General features: G+C 46.4%; 2 protein-coding genes across 3 annotated transcripts; both read left to right on the top strand.

Moving 5' to 3' along the window:
* Nucleotides 1–288: 288 nt before the first annotated feature.
* LOC135243096 (casein kinase I) lies at nt 289–12,159 on the top strand. The gene is made up of 11 exons (XM_064314624.1): nt 289–519; nt 3,770–3,859; nt 4,015–4,125; nt 4,851–4,999; nt 5,237–5,465; nt 6,184–6,354; nt 6,746–6,894; nt 7,383–7,578; nt 8,076–8,215; nt 8,547–8,618; nt 9,833–12,159. The coding sequence occupies exons 2-10, from the start codon at nt 3,784–3,786 to the stop codon at nt 8,577–8,579; spliced, it is 1,254 nt and encodes a 417-aa protein (XP_064170694.1). The 5' UTR covers nt 289–519; nt 3,770–3,783; the 3' UTR covers nt 8,580–8,618; nt 9,833–12,159.
* Nucleotides 12,160–12,289: 130 nt separating this feature from the next.
* On the top strand, nt 12,290–25,173 carry LOC135243094 (transmembrane protein 184B-like). Of its 2 annotated transcripts, XM_064314620.1 has the most exons (11): nt 12,290–13,069; nt 13,160–13,236; nt 16,417–16,659; nt 18,802–18,967; nt 20,557–20,647; nt 21,085–21,160; nt 21,363–21,454; nt 21,662–21,831; nt 22,563–22,757; nt 23,468–23,494; nt 23,890–25,173. In XM_064314620.1, the coding sequence occupies exons 3-11, from the start codon at nt 16,417–16,419 to the stop codon at nt 24,114–24,116; spliced, it is 1,287 nt and encodes a 428-aa protein (XP_064170690.1). In that variant the 5' UTR covers nt 12,290–13,069; nt 13,160–13,236; the 3' UTR covers nt 24,117–25,173. The 2 variants fall into 2 exon arrangements, with proteins under 2 accessions (XP_064170690.1, XP_064170691.1); XM_064314621.1 differs by lacking the exon at nt 23,468–23,494 and having other exon boundaries at nt 12,294–13,069.

Genomic DNA, 25,173 nt, shown 5'->3' with positions numbered 1-25,173 from the left:
GTTGCTTTTGTTCTGCATTTCCTGCTTTCAGAGGTCGAATAAGCACATTATGGACGAACTGCCTGCGTTTAAACTGCTTATTTAACTTACCTTCTGTAGCAGTCTGTAGCAAGCATTACTCGCTTTTATCAATGTGTCGTAAAACCTTGCTGTAATTAAATTGATGAGCGAAGGCCATAATCCCGCAGAGCTGTGCCAGGTTGCCCGCTCCTGTATGCGGTTTCTTTAACTCAATCCGGGTATTTCGCTCTTCCGCGAATGACATCATCGATGTTGTCAATGGTGCGTTTCGAGCGACTGGGGGGGGAGGGAAGTCAGACTGTTACAGACTGTCATTCGAGTAGAAGCGTCTCAGGGAGTAGAGTATCAACATCGAGGACAACCGACGGAAGAGGAACATTTGGGGTATGAGAACCGCCAGAATCTGGTCCCATCCTGCGCTGCCCAAGGCCCAGTCTGACTGACAACCATCGGATCAGTACCGACCCCGACCCACCTCTCGGAAAAACACAATATCGGGTGAGCAGAAAATCCGGGGAGCGTTGAAACCAGGGGGGAAAGTGTTTGGACTTGTTTCGGCCGAACTCCGAGCGCTGGAGAGGGGGGAGGGGGCGCCTTGGGAAAAGATACATCCCTATAGACTAGGGAATTACAACATAGTTCGATGCTAGGGTGCGGCTATAGAATAGGAAACAGTTAGGAGGTGAATGGTTGTCGCAAATTAACTATTTAAAATGGTTCTGGGTTCGCAGAGATGTGCTCAGCGATCAGTAGTATCCTACTATGGTCAATGGGAGAGCTACTATCCCTGTCGATTGTTACTCGTAGCGCTCCATCTAAGCCCACAGTCTTTTGTCACACGTTTTTGTTGCTAGTTGGTTAATGCAAGTCTATTGTGAAATGTGGAACATTGTTGTTAAATTGTTTCCACCGATGATGTTCCCGTTCGATCAGCTACAATGAGGGTGACGTATGAGCACAACCAGGTAAACTGGCTAGCAGCTGGAGCAGCTTTCACATGTACAACTGCGTGCATTCGGAAGGCTTCTGCCTAATCGTCAGAGGTTGTGTTTCATCGCAAACTTAACTGGCAAGTTAATGTAAGGCCAGTCTAAATTAAATCCATGTTAGCTGTATTTGACATTTCCGAACTGTAGGCTAATGCGTTACAAAGGAAGTAGCTAGCATTGAAATTGGACAACATGCAGCTAACGAGCCACACGCCTAATATAGGCTCGCTACTATTTTTGCATGTTGGTACCAAACAAGAAAACTGTGAAAGCTTTGTTGATTTGCCATTGTAGCTAGGCATACGAATATTGAATTGATGGTAGTTGGCTGTTACAGGATAACAGAGCTAGCTACACAAGTAGCTATCAGTTCCCTACATTGTGATACGAGTCATAAATTTTAATACACGATGCTTGCAGAAATGTACGCTGCTTTCAGTGGACGGATTGACTACTTATACTTATTACTATCGAGGTAATCATTTAAAAGGAGGTAAAATGTGAGCTACACCTAGTTGTTGGCTATGTTATTAAGTAAACGACGTTAAATTAAATAGCTAGCTAACATTAGCATCGCTACCCATAACTGAAATAACTCGCTGTAAACATTGAAAGGAAACCTACGCGTTCTCAAATTCACGACGGCTTGACGTAAACAGTAGCCTACTTGGAATCAAGGGGGTACCGTGTTTGTGCCTAGTTAATGTAGTGTCACAAAGCATCTCTTGACAGTTTCTATCAAACATAGGCTAATCTTCAGTAACAAAACATATTGTTCCCAGGTTCTGATACCGTCTGCCCAGTCCATTCTGCTAGCTACTTGATGCCAGTTACTACAAGTGCTTGTCACGAACGGATAAGCTATGGGTCTTTGTGCTTATTAATACGAAAGCAATGATTTGTTTAATTATAAAAATAACATTTGTATTGGCTAGATTTAAATGGCTGTGATCATTCCCAGCAACAAATTCATCCATGAAACGTTATCATTGGAGATAGCCTAGGCTACTTAGGACGTGAGCTAACAGACGATACCGAGCGTCCTTTGTTTTTTTTTAGATGTGGCTCCGTTATATAGGCCGCTTTGATGTTCCTGGAAAGTGTAGCTAGCAAGAAGGCAACAACAATGTAGCACAAAAACAATAAACGTGGAAGGACATTATCGAATACGGAATATTTTATTGTGCGTTCTGCTGTATTGGATTTACGACCAGAAAGACCGCTGTCGACCGAGCGGAAGCTCATGCTGAATATTTTTTGTTGCACGAGACATAACTATAGGGAATGAGGTAATGCCCGCAGAAAACAACCCCTTAGTGAAGTTGAACTATACAGTGCATGCATCCCCTGCTCACCAAAGCGCGTAGATATATTTTGGAGGTTGTAACTACTGAAGAACTAACTTATCAGGCACTGTGTGTGTTCGCCTGCGTATTTACGCAATCACTATGATACATAACATGCCCATTTGTTGTGCGCATGTGTGTTCAGTGTTTAGCTTTGGTATTGTTCATGACCACAGATTGTTTTTGGGGCCTTCCCAGTATGCATCGGTCTACTGAAATCGTTAAGCTCCAGTTGCTTCACTCTTAGATAAGGTGATCTCCAGTAGTGAAATGCTCTTTTTCTCCTTCATTGCATATAGGAGTATTTCTATTTTTTAAATCGATAAAATAGTTCATTTTGTATCTGAATGTAGTGGGACCTATAACAAGATCTGGGTGTTACGCAAATAAGTTTTTTAAAAAATTGCAAGATGTTTGGGTGCAAAATTTGTAAATGAGAGAGGGACAGAGATTTTGTTATTTTACAATAAAGTGTATGTGTGTGTGAGTGTCTGTGTGTGACACTTGCCTTTGTCATGCCGTGAGTCCGAAATGTGATGGAGTTGTGGAAATTTACTAAATAAATTATGATTATACTTGTATTTCATGGGCACTCCAGCTCAGAAGAACCAGTTTCCAGCTTTTCGTCTGGCAGCTCTTTCTACCTGGGTCCCAGCTTGCTCCAAACTGCTCTCCATCCAGCTGGCTAAGCTGTCTGCTACGCCGCCCTCATATGACATCAGGCTATTGCTTAAATTCGGTTTAACTGCTTAGCATTTGTCAATTCATGGCTACGAACCCTCCAAAAATGTGTGTGTGGCTGAGTTCACGTGTCATAAAACTTGCAGCCAGGCAGTGCAAACGTGCAGTACCAGGATTGCAATAATTATTTTAGGATTTTGGAAGGACCTAGTACAGTCATCAGTATAAAATTCAAGTTTAAATATATGATTTAGATTTTTTTTTTTGTAAAAGACTACCATTTCAAATGTATTAGACTATGAGAGCTGGTCATATGGATGACTGCCTCTACACGCATAATTGTTTTTGCGGCCTGTTCTCCACACACCTGCTTGCAGTGCTGATTCTTTGCCCACCTCGCCTACCTGCCTGCATATGCATCAGTCACAGTGACTCAAATGAAGTCCCCCACAGTATGCTAGTTATACAACACAGATACAGATCTACACATCATCGTTTACTGCATGATAATTGCCACTGAGAAACTGAGCAGACTGAACTGACTTGTTTGGTAGTGTTGAAGGTACAGAATTTCCATGGGGACGTGTAACATGAAGCCTATATTTCATTGTTCATGTTCCCCTGTGCTTTGGCTGTATGTGACATTGCTGTATTAAAAAGATAATGTTTCAGTTTGGTGATTAAAGAAGGCTCAACCTTTATCCTTATTGTGGGCCTTTACCTTTTGCGCAGGCGCACGGGTGACCATGGAGCTGAGAGTGGGGAATAAGTACCGGCTGGGAAGGAAGATTGGGAGTGGCTCATTTGGGGACATCTACTTGGGTAAGTCTTAGTTCTTAGTTTTTCAAGATCTCAGCCTTTGGTTTTTGATTAGTACTGGCATCACTGTGCGGCTGATCTGTCTTTGCGCTGCCGCTGATCCGTCGTTGCAGTGCAGCTGATGCGTCGCGGCTGATCTGTCTCTCCTTCCTTCCCAGGTGCCAACATAGCGACTGGCGAGGAAGTGGCCATCAAGCTGGAATGTGTGAAGACCAAACACCCACAGCTGCACATCGAGAGCAAGTTCTACAAGATGATGCAGGGAGGAGGTATGGACAGAGTGAGGGAGGGAAATGAGTGGGGGATGCTGCTTGGTTCACGGGTTCGTGTTTATATCAGGGAAGAGAAAGAGAACAGTGCATTACAGGATATATAATCACACGGTGGGCATACGAGCATACAAGAATCCCTAAACATGCGTTTGGTGAAGGGGGTGGAACTGAATCATAATGAGTCTTCTGAAACCTGTCTGTGAACATATTTACACCAATTACAAGAAGTGTACGTGTTATTGTCTACAGGTAATTGTCAAGAGTCTCATTTCATATATTTTATATTTAATCAGACCTGCTTTGGGCTTGATAAGTTGAAGGATGTTCTGCCAGAGCTCATTATCAGTTGTGCTGAAATGAGCAGCCTATCTTTAAATGGGGAGATTGAGGCCATCATCCCATTCAGAGAGAAGGTTTGAGCATAATTGGAATAATCTTTGTGCACAAAAATAGGTCTATGAGTCTTGAACCAATTTTATGGACTTGAATGATTGGGCAGGTTGCTGTCAGTTTCTTAACTCGAGTTATTTTCAACAAGGTGGAAAGCCTGTTTTAGTCGCTGGTTTGAAAACCCGCATTGTTTTTTAGGTACTTTGGATTTAAAAGGGGTGTAAACCGCGGTCAGATATCAGTTTAATGGCGTGACTGGCGTCGGAATTCGCATGCGCGTCCTTCCTGTGCTCCGCCTGGGTTCGGACCGTGTCTGCCCCTCTGCCCTGCAGTGGGAATCCCCTCCATAAAGTGGTGCGGGGCGGAGGGCGACTACAACGTGATGGTGATGGAGCTGCTGGGTCCCAGCCTGGAGGACCTCTTCAACTTCTGCTCCCGCAAGTTCAGCCTTAAGACTGTGCTTCTACTGGCTGATCAGATGGTATGTGACCTCTTTGCGTTTAAAATAAATAAATAAATAAATAAATAAATAAATAAATAAATAAATAAATAATGTATGTAATGAGCTCCTTCATCCCCCTTGCCACATGCAGTAAAACCTTTGGTAACGCTCGACTGGGCAATGATGTGCAACTTCAGACAACTTTTACATTTCGGTTACTGGAAGAAAATCTTTACGTTCTCTGCCTTCTCTTTTATCCCTAACCACCATCCCCAGATCAGCCGCATAGAATACATCCACTCCAAGAACTTCATCCACCGGGACGTCAAACCCGACAACTTCCTCATGGGCCTGGGCAAGAAAGGAAACCTGGTTTACATCATCGACTTCGGGCTGGCCAAGAAGTACCGCGACGCCCGCACCCACCAGCACATCCCTTACAGGGAGAACAAGAACCTGACGGGCACCGCCCGCTACGCCTCCATCAACACCCACCTGGGCATAGGTATGAACCTGCAAATGCACTTGAGTCACTCTGATTGTTGCTGATCCCCAAGGTTAGGATTGGACGGGGTTTTAGTAAATGACACATCTGGCTGTGCTGTAGATTAGCCCCCCCCCACCCAGGCCATGGCCCACATGCAGCATATTTCCCCAGGTAACCAGTTGGATCTCCTTATCCACTTGCTTCCTGTAACCCAGCGTACCTGTCCAAAATATCCTTCCCTCACCCCATTAAATGCATTGCAGGCTTTTAACAGAGGCTCATATCCAGAGCCACTTTTTTACACTGTATCCATTTATGCTAAAAGCAATTGTGGTTATGTATCTTGCTCAAGGATGTAATGGCAGTGTCCTAACTGGGAATCAAACCTGCAAGCCCAGTTTCCGAACCATAATGCTACATTACCCCCCCCCCCCCACCAATCACATACTCCCTTCTGTGTCTATGAGTGTTCTATACATTCTTCTCTCCCTCTGAATATTCACATCGAACCCATTTTTGCTGCTCGTCCTCGTGGTTTGCTGCTCATTTTTGCCGATATGAACATTTTGCTTGCAAACATTTTCATAAACATGAGACATGAGACATGAAGGCCATTTTTACTGGGTTTTGGGTCTTTGACCCTGTTCTGTTGTCACATGAAGCCCTGAAGAAAAGGGTGTGGCTGTGTCCGTCTCTCAGTGACCCCCGCGCCTCCCTCTTCCCCTCCCCCCTCCAGAGCAGTCCAGGCGGGACGACCTGGAGTCTCTGGGCTACGTGCTCATGTACTTCAACCTGGGCTCCCTGCCGTGGCAGGGCCTCAAAGCAGCCACCAAGAGGCAGAAGTACGAGAGGATCAGCGAGAAGAAGATGTCCACTCCCATCGAGGTGCTCTGCAAGGGCTACCCCTGTAAGTCCGCTTATCCGTGGTTTGCCTGCCCTTCTGTTCGACTCATCTGCCCTCCTGTGTGGTTTATCTGCCCCCCTGTGTGGCTGGTCCACAGGTAGCCAGTGTGTTCCACTCCCTAGCTCCCTTCCTGTAAGGCACTATGCAGAGAGACAGTGGTCTGTACATCACTGTGCATATTAGGCATCCAACACAGGTTATTCACCCCCAGTCAATGAATGTGCCTCTTGGTCGGTCTGTGGAAGTAAACACAATGAAGGAGAGACTGATCAATTAAGAATGGTTTACTTGCATGTATAATGGGTGCAAAAAAAGAAAAAAGCCAAATGAGTAGTATAGAAGCGTCTGGAAATTCTCATGTTAAACACTCACTCTGTTGGGTCTTTGTCTGCAGCGGAGTTCTCCACCTACCTGAATTTCTGCCGCTCCCTGCGTTTCGACGACAAGCCAGACTACTCGTACCTGCGCCAGCTCTTCAGGAATCTGTTCCACAGACAGGGCTTCTCCTACGACTATGTCTTCGACTGGAACATGCTTAAATTTGTGAGTCTAATCCTAAAGAGTTTTCCGTGTAGTATAAAGGTTAGGGAACTGGGCTTGCATCTCCAAGGTTGCTGGTTTGATTCCGGTTTCAGGAACTGCCAGTGTTTCCTTGAGCACTTAAGTCCTTAACTTAAATTTTTTTTTAGTAAATATCCAGGTGCACATAGAGTTTGTATGTTAAAGAATGTGAACTGTGTAAATTGCTCTGGATTAGTGTCTGCCACTGTAAAAGGCATAATGATAACCATGTGCAGTATCTGTTTGTTAACCCTGTTTTTGGTACTTCACGGTTAGTGCAAGCGGTTAGCTCAACTGGTTAAATCTGTTGTGTTCTGTGAAGGACCCTTGACTTGGAAAGTCTTTTCCAGTGTGTGTGCTTTCAGTGTGTGTGCTTCAAGTCCTCCTTAGTGCCAAGTTAATGTTCACTCCCGTTCGGTCCGCTCTGCGTACATCGCGCCCGTATTCTGACGTTTGCCCCTCCGTTTCAGGGCGCGAGCCGGACGGCGGAGGACGGGGAAAGAGAGCGCCGGGCCGGGGAGGAGAGGGATGAGAGGATTGTGGGAGGTCCCCGGGGATTGGCAGCTCGGGCGCTGCCCCCAGGTCCCAACCCGCCGGCCGCCAACAGGGTGCGGAACGGCCCGGAAGCAGCCGTCTCCAACCCCGCTTCCCGGGTACCGCAGTCCGGTGAGTTTAGTCCCTGACGCCAGTGCGTCTCATAGCAATGCCGCCGCCTGTCCCGTTCGTGGAAACTGCGGCTTGGTGGGGTCCTGACATGGATGGCTCAGTGGGCAGGATGGCTTCTGGAAACTCAGGCTCACCTCGCTTCCTGGTGTTCTTGCAGTGCCTTTAGAAAAAAGTACCGATGTGCTACCTAGTAATGTAGAGTTTTTTTGAAGGAGAGTAGTTAAGCTGCCCTTGTATATTTTTGTACCTTTTGTTCTGGTGGGGGTGATTTTGTTGGGGGGGGGGGGTGGGGTGGACTACGCGTGAACATTGGATCGCTGTATGGAAAGTGCTGTGGCAGGGAACGGGACCCCCAGCCACACGGGGGATTTGTAAACAGGTTGAAATTCGGCCGTCGCACGGACCGCACCATGAGGTCTTGCCACGTGGTATGTGAATGGCGGCTGCCGTGTTGCTGATGCTTGTCCGCTTGACTCCGCCCTCTCCCCTGTCTCCAGGCAACGCGTCCCCCCGGGCCGTCTCCCGCGCAGAGAGGGAGAGGAAGGTGAGCATGCGGCTGCACCGCGGGGCCCCCGCCAACGTGTCCTCCTCCGACCTCACCGCCCGCCATGACCAATCCCGCATCTCCACCTCACAGGTACGCCGCCACTTCACCTGCCTGCTCTTCCTGCTTCACCCTACCACGCCCCGACGCACCTCAGCAAGTCTGAACAAAGCGTGCGCGTGTGTGTGTATAGTTTTATGTATGTATGCTTATGTATTTAAAACTGTTATTCTTCCTTGTTGTGTTGTTGTAATTGTTATCCATTAAGGGAATGCTTTATGCACTAATGGGTCTGATGCTTTGCTCAGATGTGTGTAAGCACATACACGAATGCTGACTCACTGTGCAGTTCTTGCACACTCACGTGCTCCCTGTTCTTCAGCGCTGGTTAGCTCTGTGTGCACACTTTCTCCTGTCTCAACAGGTGAGCATGCCATTTGAGCACCTGGGGAAATGATCCCTGCAGCTCTTCTCTCACCTGCTGGACACTTGACAGGTATGGATATCCCTCGCTCTCTAGCTCTCCCACCCTAGCCTGTATGTATACATGTGTTGGCCACACCCACTCTGTTTAATTGCAGTTGCACAGAAGCACTATGTTGAAGCACGCTTTCAAAAGGTGAAAATTATTTTTAAAGCTGGGAAGTTAATCTTTTGTGTCTAGTGTCTAGTAAATTGTTGATAACATGTCTTACATTCATAGCTACTGTTTTGCGGACACTACATTCTTTTACAAAATGAAATGGGTCACAAGGGAACAGACGGTTTGGTTTGAATGAACTTTAAAAGCAAGCTTGTCCTGCATTTTTGTTAACTTTTTGGAGCACATTCACGTGCCATTTGAATTCAAGCCTCTTACAATCTGCTGTCTCATGAGTTTTGTTTCACATTGGTTAAATGCTCTGTTTGCTGATGCTGAGATACGCGTTGCTGGATAAGATTGTGCTGAATCCCATAATGCCCTCAGCTCCTTTGTGGCTCTGAGTTGTCAATAGTGAATATTAAGAACTATTAGTGTGTACAAGCTGTCCATGTAGAATTAGATTAGTTATTGAATAAAATTTATTTTTTAAAAACCTGAATATCTGTAAAAAAAAAAAAAGTATTGGGATGGCATTTTTCCTTGCAGATTGTTGTTTTATCAGCAACGTACCAATAGTGAGGACACGAGCAGATAAAAAGGAATGTGAGCTTTTGTTATTTCTGTTACTGGTGTAGCACAAGCTAAAGGATTTAAATGTATTTTTATTTTATTTATTTATTTATTTATTTATTTATTTATTTATTTATTTATTTATTTATTTATTTGTGTTGTGTGTGTGTGTGTGTGTGTGTTGTGTGTGTGTGTGTGTGGTGTTGTGTGGTGTGTGTGGTGTGTTGTGTGTGTGTTTGTGTGGTGTGTGTGTGTGTTGGGTTGTGTGTTTGTGGTGTGTGTGGTGAGAGAGTGAGAGAGTGAGAGAGTGAGAGAGTGGAAGTGAAAGTGAGAGAGTGAGAGAGTGAGTGATCAATCAATCAATCTGGAACCCCAGTGTGGGTTGGAATGGGAAAAGGCCTCTGCTGCACTTCAGTTAATTGCGTTCGGAGTGCAGACAGTGGTCATTTGACTGCTGACGGTACAAAGTGAAAACTTTGTCAGGTTGAAGGGTTTTTGAACGAAAGGCAAATGATTTGATGAGTAAAAGTCTTCTCTCTGCCCTCCTGTCATTTCAGGGCTTCAAATGATACCCCATCCCCCCTTTTTTAATTGCCAATGAGACAAACCGAGAGAAAGAGACAGAGAGAGAGAAGATGGAGAGATGAAGAAAAAGCAGGTCAAACAGAGGAAGAATGGATGACGGTTAGCTGAGGACAAACATGACAGGCCCCCCGCCTCAAAAATTTGAAAGCCACAAGGAGCCCCTTCAGATCATTCCACTACCATGGTAACCCTGACACACTGCCACCCACACCCTCCGTACCCTGCCCCTGGATAGCGAAGAAGGCTTGGGTGTTCTTTATTTTTGGAGGTGGTGAATGTGGGGGTACAGTTAAGCTAAGTAGGTTGCAGTATTGCTTAAATGGAACGTCGTCATCGGCATATGCATATTCAAGTGGACGTGCAAAGTTGGATTTAATCGGAACTTCATTTTGCTTGGTTTTGTTGTGTACACAGTGGGAGCTGTGGTGTAACCATGGATGTGAAGTTAAGGGAAAAAATTTGTCCACAAATACAGATACGCACTTGCAGGTTACGGACTTCTTATTTTCACCTGCGGTTTTAAACCACCACAGCTCAGTTGCTGTGTATAAAATCATACAAATACCAGCTTTGCAAAATCCTTGTTGGGCGGTTCTTGTTTTGGGGTGGAGCTTATAAAAACGACATTGTCCTTTTAAGATTTGGTTTTATATTTGCAAAAACAAAAAAAAGAAAAAACTGGAGAGACTGTATGTGAGACCGATGGACAGATATGGAAGGTGTGTTACAGAAAGGAGAAGGAATAAGTGAATTTGAGCCATTCTTGTTTTTTCTTCATTGGCTGTTAGGGGACTAGCCGCAATACCACCGGGGGCTTTGGCTCCACTGCTGATGTCTTACTGAAGAATCTTATGTGTGTTTCTGTGCGCTAGGTCTTAGCGGCCTTGTGCAGCTGGGAGATGGTGACCACATGCTGAAGTCACAACTGAGAAAGAGAGAGAGAGAGAGAGAGACTGAGGAAGAGCGTGGTCAACCCACCCGCTCTCCTTGCCATCCCTTTTTCATCCCCCCTTCCCCTCTCCTTCTCTCTTTCACTCCCTCACAGGTGTTGTCGTTCCTGGATTTTAATAACAAATATGAGGGCTGCGGCGGTGGGGGGAGTAAAGGATTTTTTCCGTTTTAATTTCAGAAGATGCCACGTCTCTCCCGGTCTGTGGTTTCGGTGGAAAATTGGGGCTTTCTTACCGTGTCGCCCTGTGATGCCCCTTTCAGTCTGTGCTCATGGTTACATTTTTAAAAATAATTGTTCTTATTGTCAACCTTGTCATTTCAGTGCATTTTTTTTTAGTTTGGGGAGCAGTGGAGTGAGAGAGAGGTCATGGTACACAATGGATTTATGTTTTTATTTTTTATTTTTTAACATCACTGTAAATATATATTTTTTTGATTTCTGTGTAAAGCCAAAACGTGGTTGTTTGTTTTAAGTTGTAATGTAGAACAAGAAAAAAAGTAATTGCATTAAATGGGCTGGGTTATAGAGTAAAATAATAAAAACGGTTCAATACGGTGGGGATATAGATGTAGTTACACTGCCAGTTGGGTCATCCGTTCTCCTTTTTTAAATGTTAAGGCGGTAGATATTGTGATTACCTTCTAACAGCAGAATGTCTGTTTCTCTGAACAAGTGCACAGGCTGTGCAGACTCCCCCGAGACAGGTTCTCCTGATCCTCAAAATATGCATTATCAGATCCGCCTTAAGATTTTAGAGAATGCAAAAAAAAAGTCAGCAAATTCTGTGCTGATTCACTTTGGTTAATCCTCACTCTTGTTTTTACCGTCTTTCCTATGTGAATGCGCATGAGACCAGTTTTTTTTTTTTAACCAATTTGGCCCAGTTACCGATCAACTTTTTCCCAAAAATACGGGTGCTTTTGCACCGCCTGCAGTGACTTATTGTAGTGTCCACAGGTCTCTTCCGCATTACCTGTGAACTTGTGTTCCAGTACGGGAGTTGACTGACAAATTGACTGATTTCATTTGTACAGTGACATCTGGGAAAGGGATGCTGAAGTAATTGTGATGTCATGTCAGCTCCTTGTAATGATGTCATTGCTGATAAACTGGTTACGCCACACGCACGTGGTCTTTGCTTTGCTGACCCAGTGGCAGTGTGACACTATTGTGGGGAGGGTTCCAAACGGGGTGGCTTTTTTTTTCCGGGGGGGGGGGGGGGGCGTTCACTTTATGTATTGTGTACTGATATCTTGTACAGTTCTTTAACACACTTTAACTTTATTTACAACAGTATTTGTGTATATTTTATGAAGTAATAATAAAAAAAGAAAATTATTCCAAGCACTTGATGCTGTTTATGTGGATTTCATGTACATGTTGTACCATACCGTTTTTGGCAGTCAGTGTGTCGCCCTTTAACGAATACCGTTCAAAAAAACCTGATATAGTCTATTAATATAGCTAATATAGTCTACTGTATGTTCATAACAGATTCTTCAGGCTTGATGTATTATGTGCTAATGGATTCAATGTAGTTGCCACCAATCGCTCTTATCGAACTATAACTATAGGACATTTGATCTATCGGGTTGTTTAGCAAATACAGCTAACTACAATGAAGTTTTTCTGGGAGGCGCCGATGTATCACACGGCGTGTTATATACACAAGCGTATGTTCGCACAGCTGGCAGACGCATAGAGAAGGTCGATTACGTCATTTACTTGGGAAAGGAGGTCGGGCCCTGTATGCACATGCGCAGGATCAGAATCCTGGTAGCGGTACTTGCGGACAGTCTGATTTACTGTAGCTAATCCCCAGGGATTGTGCTGGGAAAGAGCGACTGCGTGGATACGCAATATAGGGTAGATGAGCAGACGGTTTTTGGTCATTTTCAACGAACTGGTTTAGGTAAAGGCTGACTGTAGATCAAGGAAGCCGGCAGAATTCAGTTTAGATAAATAACCATCAAGCTGACTACGTTAATGCTGCATCGGGAAGCAGGTGGCTAATGTTAAATAAGGGTGCCTGCGAAACGATTTATTTGTGGATTTAGGACGGCATCATTCCCTTCCATAATCTTCCAAACACAAATTCAACGCCTACAGCTCACTAACCAGAGAGTCGCTAACGTTGCATTTATTTAGTGTGTCGGGAGTGGTGAGCCTACTAGGCTACAGTAACGTTATATGCAGCGGTTGCAGAAAGCAGTTGATCACCACGCGACATCTGTGAGCAAGCAAAAGAAATAAACCTGTGAGTTTCAACGTTGTTTAATGCAGTAAATTTTGTACACTCTAGCTTGCGATGTGAATAATAAATATAGCTACATGTTTTCATTGACAGAAATCCTTGGAAGAAAATTGAATGATTGGAGTCAACCAGTCGCAACGTAAACAAGTTCACGGGCTGCTGCAAAGGAGGTGAGATGCGTTTGATTTAGGATTTCCCACGCCTTGGTTTAAAATGATTCCCATTTTTGCCAAACGTTAGCTTGCGGGTTGTATTTCTAGGGATCTCATTCGCAAATACGAATGATTACGGGGCAATATTCAAGTAGCTAGTCATACATTTTATTTGAAAATAACAGTGGATTCTTTATATTATCATGCCTATAGCTACGTGTAGTTAAGACCTGCGAATCATCAGTATATAACTAACATTAGTGTAACGTAGCGCATCCCTGTAATTGTACCACAGTTAGTTTTTCGTTTATGTTGATATTACATTTTTTACAGGTGTTAATATAATCGTGAGTTGTTTTAACGATTTTTTGAACAAGATGGTGGTATTTAGCGATTTTGACCGTGCCAGTCTCTCGATGCCGTCCAGACCCTGTGACGGACGATGCAGCGTACGTTGGGGTGAAAACATGTCAACTTCAGTCCGACACACCTCCATATTTATGAAAAAACCGACAGCAGCTATTTAAAAAAAAAAAACTACCCTATGTGAGATATTGTTGTGGTTGGTACTTTGTATCGTATCAAAAGTGCCTTTTTGTCGTGGTATTATTGTCGCCTTTAGAGCGCCGTGGCTAAATATGGTAAATTTAACATTTTTTGTTATTTAGATTAGGCCTACTGTACATACCGAGATGGCTTAATATGTAAGACCTTATAACAAATTTTTCCCTTAATCTGTACGTCTGTCTTTTTTTCAAGTCTCACTCGTTATCGACGCCCTTTACCCTTCCAGATAAAATGCGCATTTCCCACGGCAGGTAAACGGAGTCGGCGTCGCTGTCCGCAGGCTGCGTAGAATCTGAGCCTAAACCTCCGTATGTCTGGTTTAAAAAGAATAATTTTTTACACGGATGGTCCTGAGAACGGTATGCTATTAAGAGGAATATCACAAGTATTGAGCACAGATTTTGCGCTCTTGGTACCGGGTCTTCGGAGTTAGGCGGATGCAGTGTCAGATGTATTCTATAAGAAATAAAGGTCCTTGGGTCAGAATGTTCTAAGTATTGCTGTGACTGTCTTTGATGCAGAGAGCGAGTCAGGAATTGGTCGCTGTTTTTAGCCTTGAGATAAACTACATGACCAAACGTATCTGCACACCCCTTGGTCTGCCGCTGTTTTTCATGGTTTGCGCTTCACCCCTTAGTTCTAGTGAAGGCAAAACTTTAAAAAAAATCACATTTTGGATGATTCTGTGCTCCCCCAGCAGTCTTGGGAAGGCCCTTCTCTGTTTCAGCATGACAATGCCCCCAGGGCACACAGGGAGATCCATATGGCAATGTTTTGTCAAGAACGCTGTGGAAGAACTGGACTGGCCCTTACCTCAACACCATCCACCTTTCGGATCAGTTGGAAAGCCAACTGCGAGCCAGGCAAAATCACCCAATCAGAGCCCGACCTCACTAATGCTCTTCTGGCTGAATAGAATCAAATACCAGCAGCAATGTTCCAACATCTAGTATAAAGAAGAGTGGAGGTTGTTATTGTAGTAAAGGGTGGAGCAACTCTATATTAATGCCCATAATTTTGGGTGAGATGTTGGATGCCAGGTGTCCACTTACTTTTGGCTATGTAGTGTAGGTTCTTTTTTTAAAAATTATTATACATTTCTTACTCACTTAGGCCTTCTCTAAAATACAGGTTGGCATCCGTAGTTCTGGGGCAGCAAAGACATACAGTGGCTAATCTTTCAAATTGTGTGGTTCACCTTTGACTGGTGAAAGTGTACCTTAATTTACTCCTTTTTAAAATTACACTATTGTACAGACTCAAATCCTGTTGAGTGAATTGAATTTTCTCAGAGTTTTCCATGGACAGTACAGGAGCTGGTGTTTGTATGATGGAGTGCCCAGGAATCAAGACGGAAGGAAGGATGTAAGACGCATGGCCAGCGTAGGTTCAGAATGATGTATCCTTATGCTGTACCAGCATCACTAGGCCCTGGGGGCTTTGCCTGTAGACATCTGCCTGCTGCTCTGTGAGTTTCTTTCTTATAGTCAGTGAGTGTTGTGTTCGATGAGTGGTCAGTACAAAGTTTGTGTACATGTGATGATCAGCAGTCATGTGTTTGCACTTCAGTCTTCTTGATTTTGCTAAGAGTTGCAATCCTGGATCTGGGGGTTGTTTTTTTTGTTGGTTTTGCCCTTTGGTCATCCCTGATGGATTATTGGCTCTTATTAGGTGATCCTACTGATGCCTTCTGCTCTGTTGTGCCATTTTAATGATGAATGCAAACCGGCGACAAAATACTACACTCATCTGTGTGTGGGTTATCACACTTAAATGTTGACTTTGTAGATACTCATGAATGCTGTCAACCAATTGATTCTTCATGTTATTCTTGTTGTTAAACAGTTTGGCACACAGACCCATGTCTGTCTGTGGTGATTTATATGTATAATTTTGGATATAATTCCCAGACACATACACACACACACACACATACAGACATATCCTCTATCCAGTAGCACACTGTCAACTCATGGGCCACATCCTCTCTTTCTCTCCCTCGCTCTCCTTTCGTCATCTTTCTTTTTCTCTGTCTCTCTCTCTCCCACCCCCCCCCACCCCCACACCCTTCACACATGCAGCGCAGCGTGTGTGAATGCTTTCCTGTTTTTGCCTTAACTGGGCTCGGGGGCTTCCACGACAGCCGTACTAACGGGTGCTTGCAGGCGAAAGGGCGGCTGCCTTTCTATGTGCTAAATGGGGAGAGAGCGGCAAGCGCAGAACACCTACTTAAACGACCACGAAAGATGGCTGGCCGTGGAGAAATGGGTGGGCGGTGGTGGGCGTACGGGCACTCAGACTGGGGGGGTTGAATATCGTGAGCACTGTGGGGGGGTAGAGAGAGTCATCAGCGTCCTCACGCTCACCGGCTCACAGCTTGCTGAAGGAAGGGAAGTGTGTGCTCGTTAAACAGTGCATTAGCCCTGTTGAAATGAAGCCAGGGTATTAAGCACACAGACCGTGCGAATGCGGGGCTGCTAGCGAGTATGAACAGCGACTGTCGTGCAGCGAAGGAGGGCGCTGCATCCGCAGAGCTCGGATTGGTCCTTCCGGACCGGTCCTCTGGCTGACGGGAAGCGTTGGCAGTTTGTGGCGCGTGTAACTACGGAGGCGTTTCCCCCCCCCCTGCAGATGAACGGGCTGTGGAGGCGTGATGTCCCCCTGTCGGAGCGGCTGGGGAGCGACTCTCCCGCGGGAATGGCGCCAGGACCTCCGGCCACCGCGGCCCCCCCGGGCCCCGCGGGGCCCAACATCTCCTGGCTCCCGGAGGCCCCCCTGGTGACCCCAGAGCCACCCATCTTCCTCATGACCACCGCCGCTCAGGCTGTGTCCGGCTTCTTCGTGTGGACTGCCCTGCTGCTCACCTGCCACCAGGTGAGCCTGGACCCATGCACACGCACACATGCACACACACATACACATATGCACACACACACACACACACACACACATGCTTACACACACCCGTACACATATGCACACACACATAGACCCCCGCACACACACATACACATATGCACACACATGTACATAAACACACACATACTGACATCCATACACACATGCACACACACCCTCATATGCATATATACAGGCACGTAGGCATTCACATACACACAATAATATTATTTGTTTGACTTATTGCTTTATTTTATTGCCTTTGAACCTTTGCATTTGTGTTTGCATATCTATTTCCTTTGACAGTGATAATTTACAAGTATTTTTATTCAAACCCCTGGGAAGTTGTTTCCTAGTTAATTTTGGTCAGCAGACCTTATTGAAGTGGATGTTTTTAGTGGTGTTCTGCAGAGATGGGAGTTGCAGGATTCTCTTGAAAAGATTCCCCTCATTGGTACCCTCTGTCCCCTACCTGCGAGGGTCTGTCCTTCTTCTGTTTTCGGCAATGGAAAGGTTAAAACGAGCCGTCACAGGGACAACAGGTGCACCTGCTCTGCAGTGATGTCAGAACTGAGCGGGTTGCTTAGCAACACCTTATAGTTCATGGTCCCCTGTATACGCGTGTTTATTTTCGTGTTTGCTTCGCCAAAACAGTGGCGCAATTCAAGCGAGGTGATGGCTGCCCATTGGACAAAGCAATGGGGGGTGGGGGGGTAACAGGATGTCGCTGACAAAGGGTTCCGACGACAAAAGACGTGCCGATTTGAATGAGACGTAAAGCGCCCAGGGTCACGCCATCTGACGGGCGTTCGACGCTGTTGTGCGCAGCGGTCCGCAGGATGTGGGCTGAACAGCCTCAGGGCCGTGGTGCAGAACTTCCTGTTTTTCATCTCATTTGAAACATTTGCTTTTTTTTTCGTAGATGAAGGAGCCGTGTTGGTGCAGGCTCGTGTTATATTCTTATGATGTTTCCTAGTTTTCAGCGCCTCTAGTGCGGCTTACCCCTGATCGACCGCCGTAAATTATTTACGCTTTCTTCATCTCCCCCAGTTTCTGTGGAACGTCCCTTTTCTGTGTAGCTGAAACACTTGGCGTCTTAATTCCTGTCGGGTTAACACTCCCTTAAATTCACTATATTTTCCCGTTTTCTCCAAAAAGCAGAAATCAATAGCGCAGTCAAGATCCCTGTAAATAGGCTTTGCCAGACATAAGTGCATATGGTTGAATGTTGATGAATGCTCACTGCTTTGCAGTGTAAAAGTACGTTCAAATTTTAAAAAGATAAATATGAGACTTTGAGCCAACTGGGCCCTTTCCAACGGAACATAGCTGGTAAGTTTGTGAGGAGGAAAGTCAAGTTTTATACATGCAGGACATTTGTACTGCTGCTCTTGCCTTGTTATTTAATAATGAAAGTTGACAAGTAGTGTCATGTATTATATAAAACCGAAAGGGTATTAAAAATCTGTATTACAGTGTCTGAGATTCTGTTATTTTTTCATAATTTACGAATGATTGATTGAAAATCGGGACTTTTAGTATGCTCCCCCCCCTTTTTCTCTTCTCAATTTGGAATGCCCAATCGTATTCATGCTGCGACCTCCGCTGCCCAATCAGGAGAGTGCAGACAAGCGTGTTGTCAGCCGCCAGTTCTTATCATGCTGCAGCTCACGCAGATGTGATTCAGAGGATGACACTTCATATAAACTGTAGAGGCAGGCTTGCAAGCACCCGAACCACCAGCCGGGGGCGCCAACGCACGATGAAGTGCTGTCATCCCAGCCGAATGAATCCCGATGCTAGAACCAGCTGGCATTCGCCCTGCACGGCTGCCCGACACGGTGGGCACTGGCACAGTCTGGAGTCGATCTCGGACGTGGGGCCCATCCGCGCATTAGACCAGTGCCACGAGCGCATAGCTGGATGCGCACCCAAACAACCCAAAATTGGTACTTCTTGTACTCTTTTCCATTTTCAAAATGGTCGAGTGGAAGGACTTGATTATGTGGTGTTATCTCGATGGTAAATTTTAAACCCGTGCTGCTGAAAATGGCTAGGTGAGTAAATGTTTGCGGTTTGGCTAACGCGGTCCCGTGCTGGGCCTCCTCCCCGGTACAGATCTACATGCACCTGAGGTACTACAGCGCCCCGAACGAGCAGAGGCACATTGTGAGGATCCTGTTCATCGTGCCCATCTACGCCTTCGACTCCTGGCTCAGCCTGCTGTTCTTCACCAATGAGGAGTACTACGTGTACTTCGACACGGTGCGCGACTGCTACGAGGGTACGGGCCTGCACACTGCACTGCTGTGGGAATGAGTAGCACGGCCCGTATGAGGAGTGTGTGGGTACCCATGTGCAGTATATACACACACAGACACACATGCTCCCGCATGTGCAAGCACACACACCCATACACACACACACACACACACAGAAACGTGCAGTTGCACACATACGCATGCACGAGCTCACACACACACACAAGTACATATACACAAGTACACGCGTGCATGTGTACACGCATATACGTGAGCACACACACACACCTCTACATACCTGATTGAACCCCACATGAAAATGTAAAAAAAAAAAAGGATATGTAATGATGAATATGTAATGAAACACTCATACAAAATACATAAAAGTGTCACTGTAATTAAAAATACGCATGTGTACACACACATGCATGCAGATACACAGGTACACATGTACATATTACTTACAGCTGCCCAGGACTGTGTCACTATAAGAGAACCTTTAATAATGACTGTACACAGACCCTGTGATGCTAACCGTTGTGATATGCTGTAGCCGCTGCAGTGTTACACTGTGCTGCAGCTCTGCGGGAGGTGGCCTTGCTAATGCGACGCAATGTTTGCACAGCCTGTGCTCGTGTGCGTGCGCGCACATGCGTGTGTCCATGTGTGTGTGTGCGTGCATGTGTGTGTGCGTGCACGTGGGAATCTGTTCCTCCCTGATGACAGATGGCCTTCTCTCTCCCCCCTGGCTTTCTGAGGACAGCCATCTTTGTTCTGTTGTTCCAAGGCCTGCTGGGACGGCTGGGCAGGGGGATGTCGGTTGCCTGGCGACCGTGTGCGCACCGCGGCCTCGCGGAGAGGCTTTTTGAAAGCGGCTCACTCAGACAGATAAACTCAGAAATCGGCGGAGCATTGTTATCCGATCTGCTGTATTCCCATAGCAACAACGAATCGTTTCCGGACACTTCTGCAACTGCGAAATGGTTGCAGTGAACGCCTGGATTGCATGGCTAAGCTGTGAGACCATCATCTCAGGCAGTATCTTAGCACTGCCACGCCCTGCTGATGCAGATGAGTTTCCTGATCTATACAGTATGGGCAGATTCACTGTAGGCAGAGTGGGAGGTGGGGGAGTACTGACACACCGCCATCTCTGTCTGTACTGTGCAGTACATAGGGCCTGGTTGCAGATGCAGTGTATCTGCCTGGTGGTAGTTTCCGGAAGGTTCTCTGGAGATCCGAACGGATGCAGCATACATGACATAAGTAGAAGTAAGGATGATGGCGTGTAAGTGATTAGATAATTATTAAGTTTGTTGCAAGTGGGTTTTGAGCTCATAAAATCACAAAATGTGAAGGAAAGGCCTCTGGCCTATAATTATTTCAGTTAGAGATTTACGCTTGAGTGGTGGGCCTTAGGTACACTCTCCACACAGACCCACACATACAAACACACACTCACACACCCACTGTCTCTCACGGTCAGACACACACACACACACACACACACTATCTCTCTCTCTCTCTCTCTCTCTCTCTCATGGCCACGTACACACACACGCTGCATGACAGAGTGCAGAGAACTGAAATGATCTCTGGTTGTTCTCCTCAGCGTTTGTGATCTACAACTTCCTGAGCTTGTGCTACGAGTACCTGGGAGGGGAGAGCTCCATCATGTCTGAGATCAGAGGGAAACCCATCGAGTGAGTCTGCCGCTCTCAGCTGGGGGAAAACACCATGTCCTGCTTCACAGCCTGGCCTGGACAGCTGTTTCAGTTACCCAAAATCTGATTTTACCTTTAAACCACCGTGGGTTTGGAGGGACTTGAGTTCTCTTGCATCCAGCTGAACGGTCTGTTTTCTGACACTGCAGGTGTCCTGTTGGGACTGGGGTACAGGGGATCGGCGGGTACATGAGCAGCATTTGGGAAGCGGTCACGTTACACCCCCACGTTTCTAACCTGCGTGTTCTTCCATACCTGCTCAGTGGGCGGGAAGCCTGCTGAAATCGGAGGCTGAGGGGGGGAGGTGCTGATTTTCGCACTCTGTCCTCACAGGTGTGCTAGCTGGTAAATGTGTGGAAATGGGGCACAGCTGACGCGTGTGAGAGGGTATGACGGGTCTTTCTGTGTTGGGGCAGGTCCAGCTGCATGTACGGGACATGTTGTCTCTGGGGAAAGACGTACTCCATCGGTTTCCTCCGTTTCTGTAAACAGGTATGAACAGCATTCCTCCTGCTCGTCTCCCTTTCTGTCTCTCTGTCTGTTTGTCTCTGTCACACTCATTCTCTGTCTCCCTTTTCATCTGTCTCTCTTTGTCAGTCTGTCTGTCTCTCTATCTCTCTCTCTTTTGGTCTCTCTCTTTCCTGTAGGCTTGCACTAATTTCCCATCTCCCCCCTCCTCTTGTCCCTCCCCCAGGCCACTCTGCAGTTCTGTGTGGTGAAGCCCCTGATGGCCATGATCACAGTCATCCTGCAGGCGTTCGGAAAGTACAGAGACGGAGACTTCAAGTACGTCTGTGCACTGTGACACGGGGCCTGATTTATTCCAGTCTCCGTGTGCTACGTGCTACTTTAGCATTAGCATTTATTGGGCCAGTGTGTGAAGCGTGCTGTGTTCTGTGCTGAAGGGGGTGTGTGGTTAAAGTCAGTGGTGAAGATGCTGAGGGTGTTATTGTTCATGCTGAAGCTCTTCCTGCGGTCTCCTTTCCCTCTCAGCGTGGCCAGCGGGTACCTGTACGTCACCATCGTGTACAACATCTCGGTCAGCCTCTCCCTCTACGCGCTCTTCCTCTTCTACTTTGCCACCCGCGAGCTGCTGGTCCCCTACAGCCCCGTGCTCAAGTTCTTCATGGTCAAGTCCGTCATCTTCCTCTCCTTCTGGCAAGGTCGGTCTCTGTGCACACGGATTACAATTCAAATTCAAAATACGTAGGTAAATGTTGTCAGCGAAGTGAGGATTTAGCAAAATGCATTTAAATGTGTATTGATCGTGTATTTAGTAAATCCCCACACGGCAATAATTAAGGAGTTCTCTTTAAGAGAAATATGTGGAATTTACACGGGTTTTTAATGTGGTTATCTCTGCGATTGTGTTCCCCGTCACTTCTGGTTGCTTCGCCTGCTTGCCTCGCAGCATTCCCAGCATGCCTTGCAGATTGCTGGCGATGCGAGGCAAACCTGCCAAGTGACCAGAGGTGAGGCGGAACACGATGAGATAAGCAGAAGGACTCGTTAATTATTCTGTCAGGATTTCCAAAATATAAGATGGATATATGTTTAACAAACACTGTTTTTAATTTTCCAAATCCAGTGCTTTTAACTGGTAACACTCTCGTTTCATGCCTGCCTCTCTGAATGCCGAACACAAGTGCATCAAAAGTTAAAACACCTCACTTTTCCGACATGTAAAATATATTTATTTGATTTAATTTGATAATTATTATCAAATGATATCGATTATCAATTAAATTGCCAAATAACGAAAAATTGAGAATGGCATCTCTCTTTCACGCTCTAACTCTCATTCTTTCACTCTCTCTCTTTTGATGAGAGGAATCAGTGATACAGTGAGATGACCCCCCACCCCGCCCCCGCCCCTCTGTCCTCCTCCCCGCAGGCATGCTGCTGGCCATCCTGGAGAAGTGCGGGGCCATCCCCCAGATCAGCTCGGCCGAAATGTCTGTGGGCGAGGGCACGGTCGCCGCCGGCTACCAGAACTTCATCATCTGCGTGGAGATGTTCTTCGCCGCCCTGGCCCTCCGCCACGCCTTCACCTACAAGGTGTACATGGACAAGCGGCTGGACTCCCAGGGTGAGGAGGAGGGAGGGAGGGGGGGGAGGGGGAGGGGGAGGAGGGAAGGAGGGAGGGCGGGCGGAGTAGGGAGGGAGGGAGGGGTTCACATGCTCCCCTCAGCTGAAGGCGACCGTTCACCCAGCAGGCCTGCTGTGTTGTGCCCGTGTACGGAAGCAAAAGCCGTCCTGGAAAAGTGACTTTATCTGAGCAGCCGTTGTGTCCGTGCAGTGTTGCGTACAATGCCGGGTTCAGTTGTGTCCCAGCTTAGTTTTTAGCATGATTTTGTGTTTGTAAGAGACTCCGACCTTTAGGCTGTGTTCTGCCTGTGTGTCTCAAACGTGGTCAGCCCTGGTTGTTTTTATACTGGCTTTGGTTGTTATCTCTGAGTTTCTCACTCTTTCTGGTTAACAACTCTGATCTCCTCAATGATCTCTCTCTTTCTTTCCCTTTTTCTCCCCCTCCTCTGCTTTCTCTCTCCCCCTCATTCTTTCTCCAATTTCCTGTATTCCTCTGATTTTTTGTTTTTCTTTTTCTCTCTCCTCTCCATGTCTTTAACGCCTCTTTTTTCACCTCTCTACTGACTGTTTTTTTTATCTTCTTTCCTTCTCACTCCTACCACATTTTCTGTATTCTGTTTATCCCGTATCTCATACCTCTCCTTATCCTTCCCCTCTCCCTCTCTCCCTCTCTCCTTCTCTCCCTCTCTCCCTGTGTGGCGCGCTCTGAAGGGCCTGTTCCCATCTATGGACAGTACGGTGAGTCTGAGACTCCGCCCCTTTCTGCTGCTCCTCCTCTGGCCAGCCTTTATGTGCTTTCGTTTTTTTTTTGTTTTTATTCATCCCGTCTTACGTTTGAGCTCATGCTGCTGTAAACAAAAAGCCCCGCACACATTTAGGTATCCCCCCCCCCCCCTTTCCTTAGCAAGGTTCATTTCTCACACATTTCCGCTGTTTTCCGTTTGCTTATTTGCGTTTTTATTTACATTTGTGCATTTGGCAGATGGCAATGGCAGAATTTATCCAGAGCTACTTAAGAGTGTAGCCACATTCAGCCTGTTTATACTTAGCAAGTCTGTTCATTTCTCTCTCTCCCTCTCCCTCTCTCTCTATCTTTCTCTCTCCCTCACCCCCCCCCCCACCCCCCATCCCAGGCCGCTGTGCCCCCATGAAGAGCATCTCCAGCAGCCTGAAGGAGACCATGAACCCGGGGGACATGGTGCAGGACGCCATCCACAACTTCTCCCCGGCCTACCAGCAGTACACGCAGCAGTCCAGCCTGGAGCAGCGCTCAGGCCCCCCCGTGTCCCGCAGCCACAGCGCCGCCAGCGCCCGCGACAACGAGAAGACCCTGCTGCTCAGCTCCGACGACGAGTTCTGAGCCTCGTCGGGGGGTCGGTGGAGGGTGGGGGGGGGTGTGCCATGGGCGGGGCTTATGAAGGGGACACTGCGCCACAGGAATGCCGTGGTAACCTGTCTCTGAAATTAGGACTTAGATGGACACATTACAGTTACAAGCACACTGTGTTTGTGAAAAAGGCTAGAGTCATCCTACGCACGCACACGCACGCACGCACGCACACACTCTCTCACACACATGCACCCACAAGAATGCGCACACACACACGCACACCCATGTGCGCACACACACAAAATACACAGATACACTCAGCAGAGAGACTTAAAGGTATAACACATTCACACTCAAACACGCAGACATACACGCACACATTCAGTAGAGACAGATAAAATGTATAACACAGTCACTCTGTTTATTTCATGTCAGTTCTCATTCCCCTCATTCATGAGCTCTTCACCAAATTGTTGCCAAATAGTAGAATAAGGACACCTCTGTCCCCCTCAGTTTTTTAAGTATTGTTTATTATTGTTATTATTTTGTTTAATTGGGGACGATTGATTGGGGTGTCTGAAGGGGTCCTAGATATTTGCTGAGAGTTGTTACATATCACATTTGTGTGAAAAAAAGTAATAGTTTTGCGATTGATATTTGAGCTTGTGGGTGACTTTCCTTCTGAACGAAATATGTTAAGTGGTGACGTGTGGATTTCTTTCGTGCTGTAGAGGGGCAGAGGGAGGGCCTCTGTGACTGACAGCTGCCGGTGGGGCTTAGTTGAGGGGGTGACCAATTGAGAGACAAGGGCTCTGGGCTTTGGCGATGGCTATAGCCTGGAGCAGTCTGGATTATAACAGAGTAATTGGGCCGTTGTGGATGGCTATAAGCAGGACATAAGACACTACAGTGTGGCCCTTAACAGACAATGTCGGTTCAATGGCTGTACAAATAATGTAGGTTATATCTCTTGAGACATAAGCAGTGATGGAATACGAGCTGTGGTTTTATGAGAATCACTTTTATTTTGTGATGTGTAATGTGATGCAGAAGGCTTTTAACTGCATTCAGACAAAAAACTTTTGAA

Source organism: Anguilla rostrata, chromosome 17, assembly GCF_018555375.3.
Source record: "Anguilla rostrata isolate EN2019 chromosome 17, ASM1855537v3, whole genome shotgun sequence".
NCBI classification, from domain to species: Eukaryota; Metazoa; Chordata; class Actinopteri; order Anguilliformes; family Anguillidae; genus Anguilla; species Anguilla rostrata.
Note: the sequence above shows the minus strand (reverse complement) of the source record. Positions and strands in the feature narration are given on the sequence as shown.

Bases quoted from the DNA above. Each gene is read 5' to 3' on its own strand.
- LOC135243096 (XM_064314624.1), top strand. From the start codon at position 3,784: ATGGAGCTGAGAGTGGGGAATAAGTACCGGCTGGGAAGGAAGATTGGG. The intron at 5,000-5,236 runs GTATGTGACCTC...CACCATCCCCAG, and splicing joins TTCTACTGGCTGATCAGATG to ATCAGCCGCATAGAATACAT. The intron at 5,466-6,183 runs GTATGAACCTGC...TCCCCCCTCCAG, and splicing joins CAACACCCACCTGGGCATAG to AGCAGTCCAGGCGGGACGAC.
- LOC135243094 (XM_064314620.1), top strand. From the start codon at position 16,417: ATGAACGGGCTGTGGAGGCGTGATGTCCCCCTGTCGGAGCGGCTGGGG. The intron at 18,968-20,556 runs GTACGGGCCTGC...TGTTCTCCTCAG, and splicing joins GGTGCGCGACTGCTACGAGG to CGTTTGTGATCTACAACTTC. The intron at 22,758-23,467 runs GTGAGGAGGAGG...CGCGCTCTGAAG, and splicing joins CAAGCGGCTGGACTCCCAGG to GGCCTGTTCCCATCTATGGA.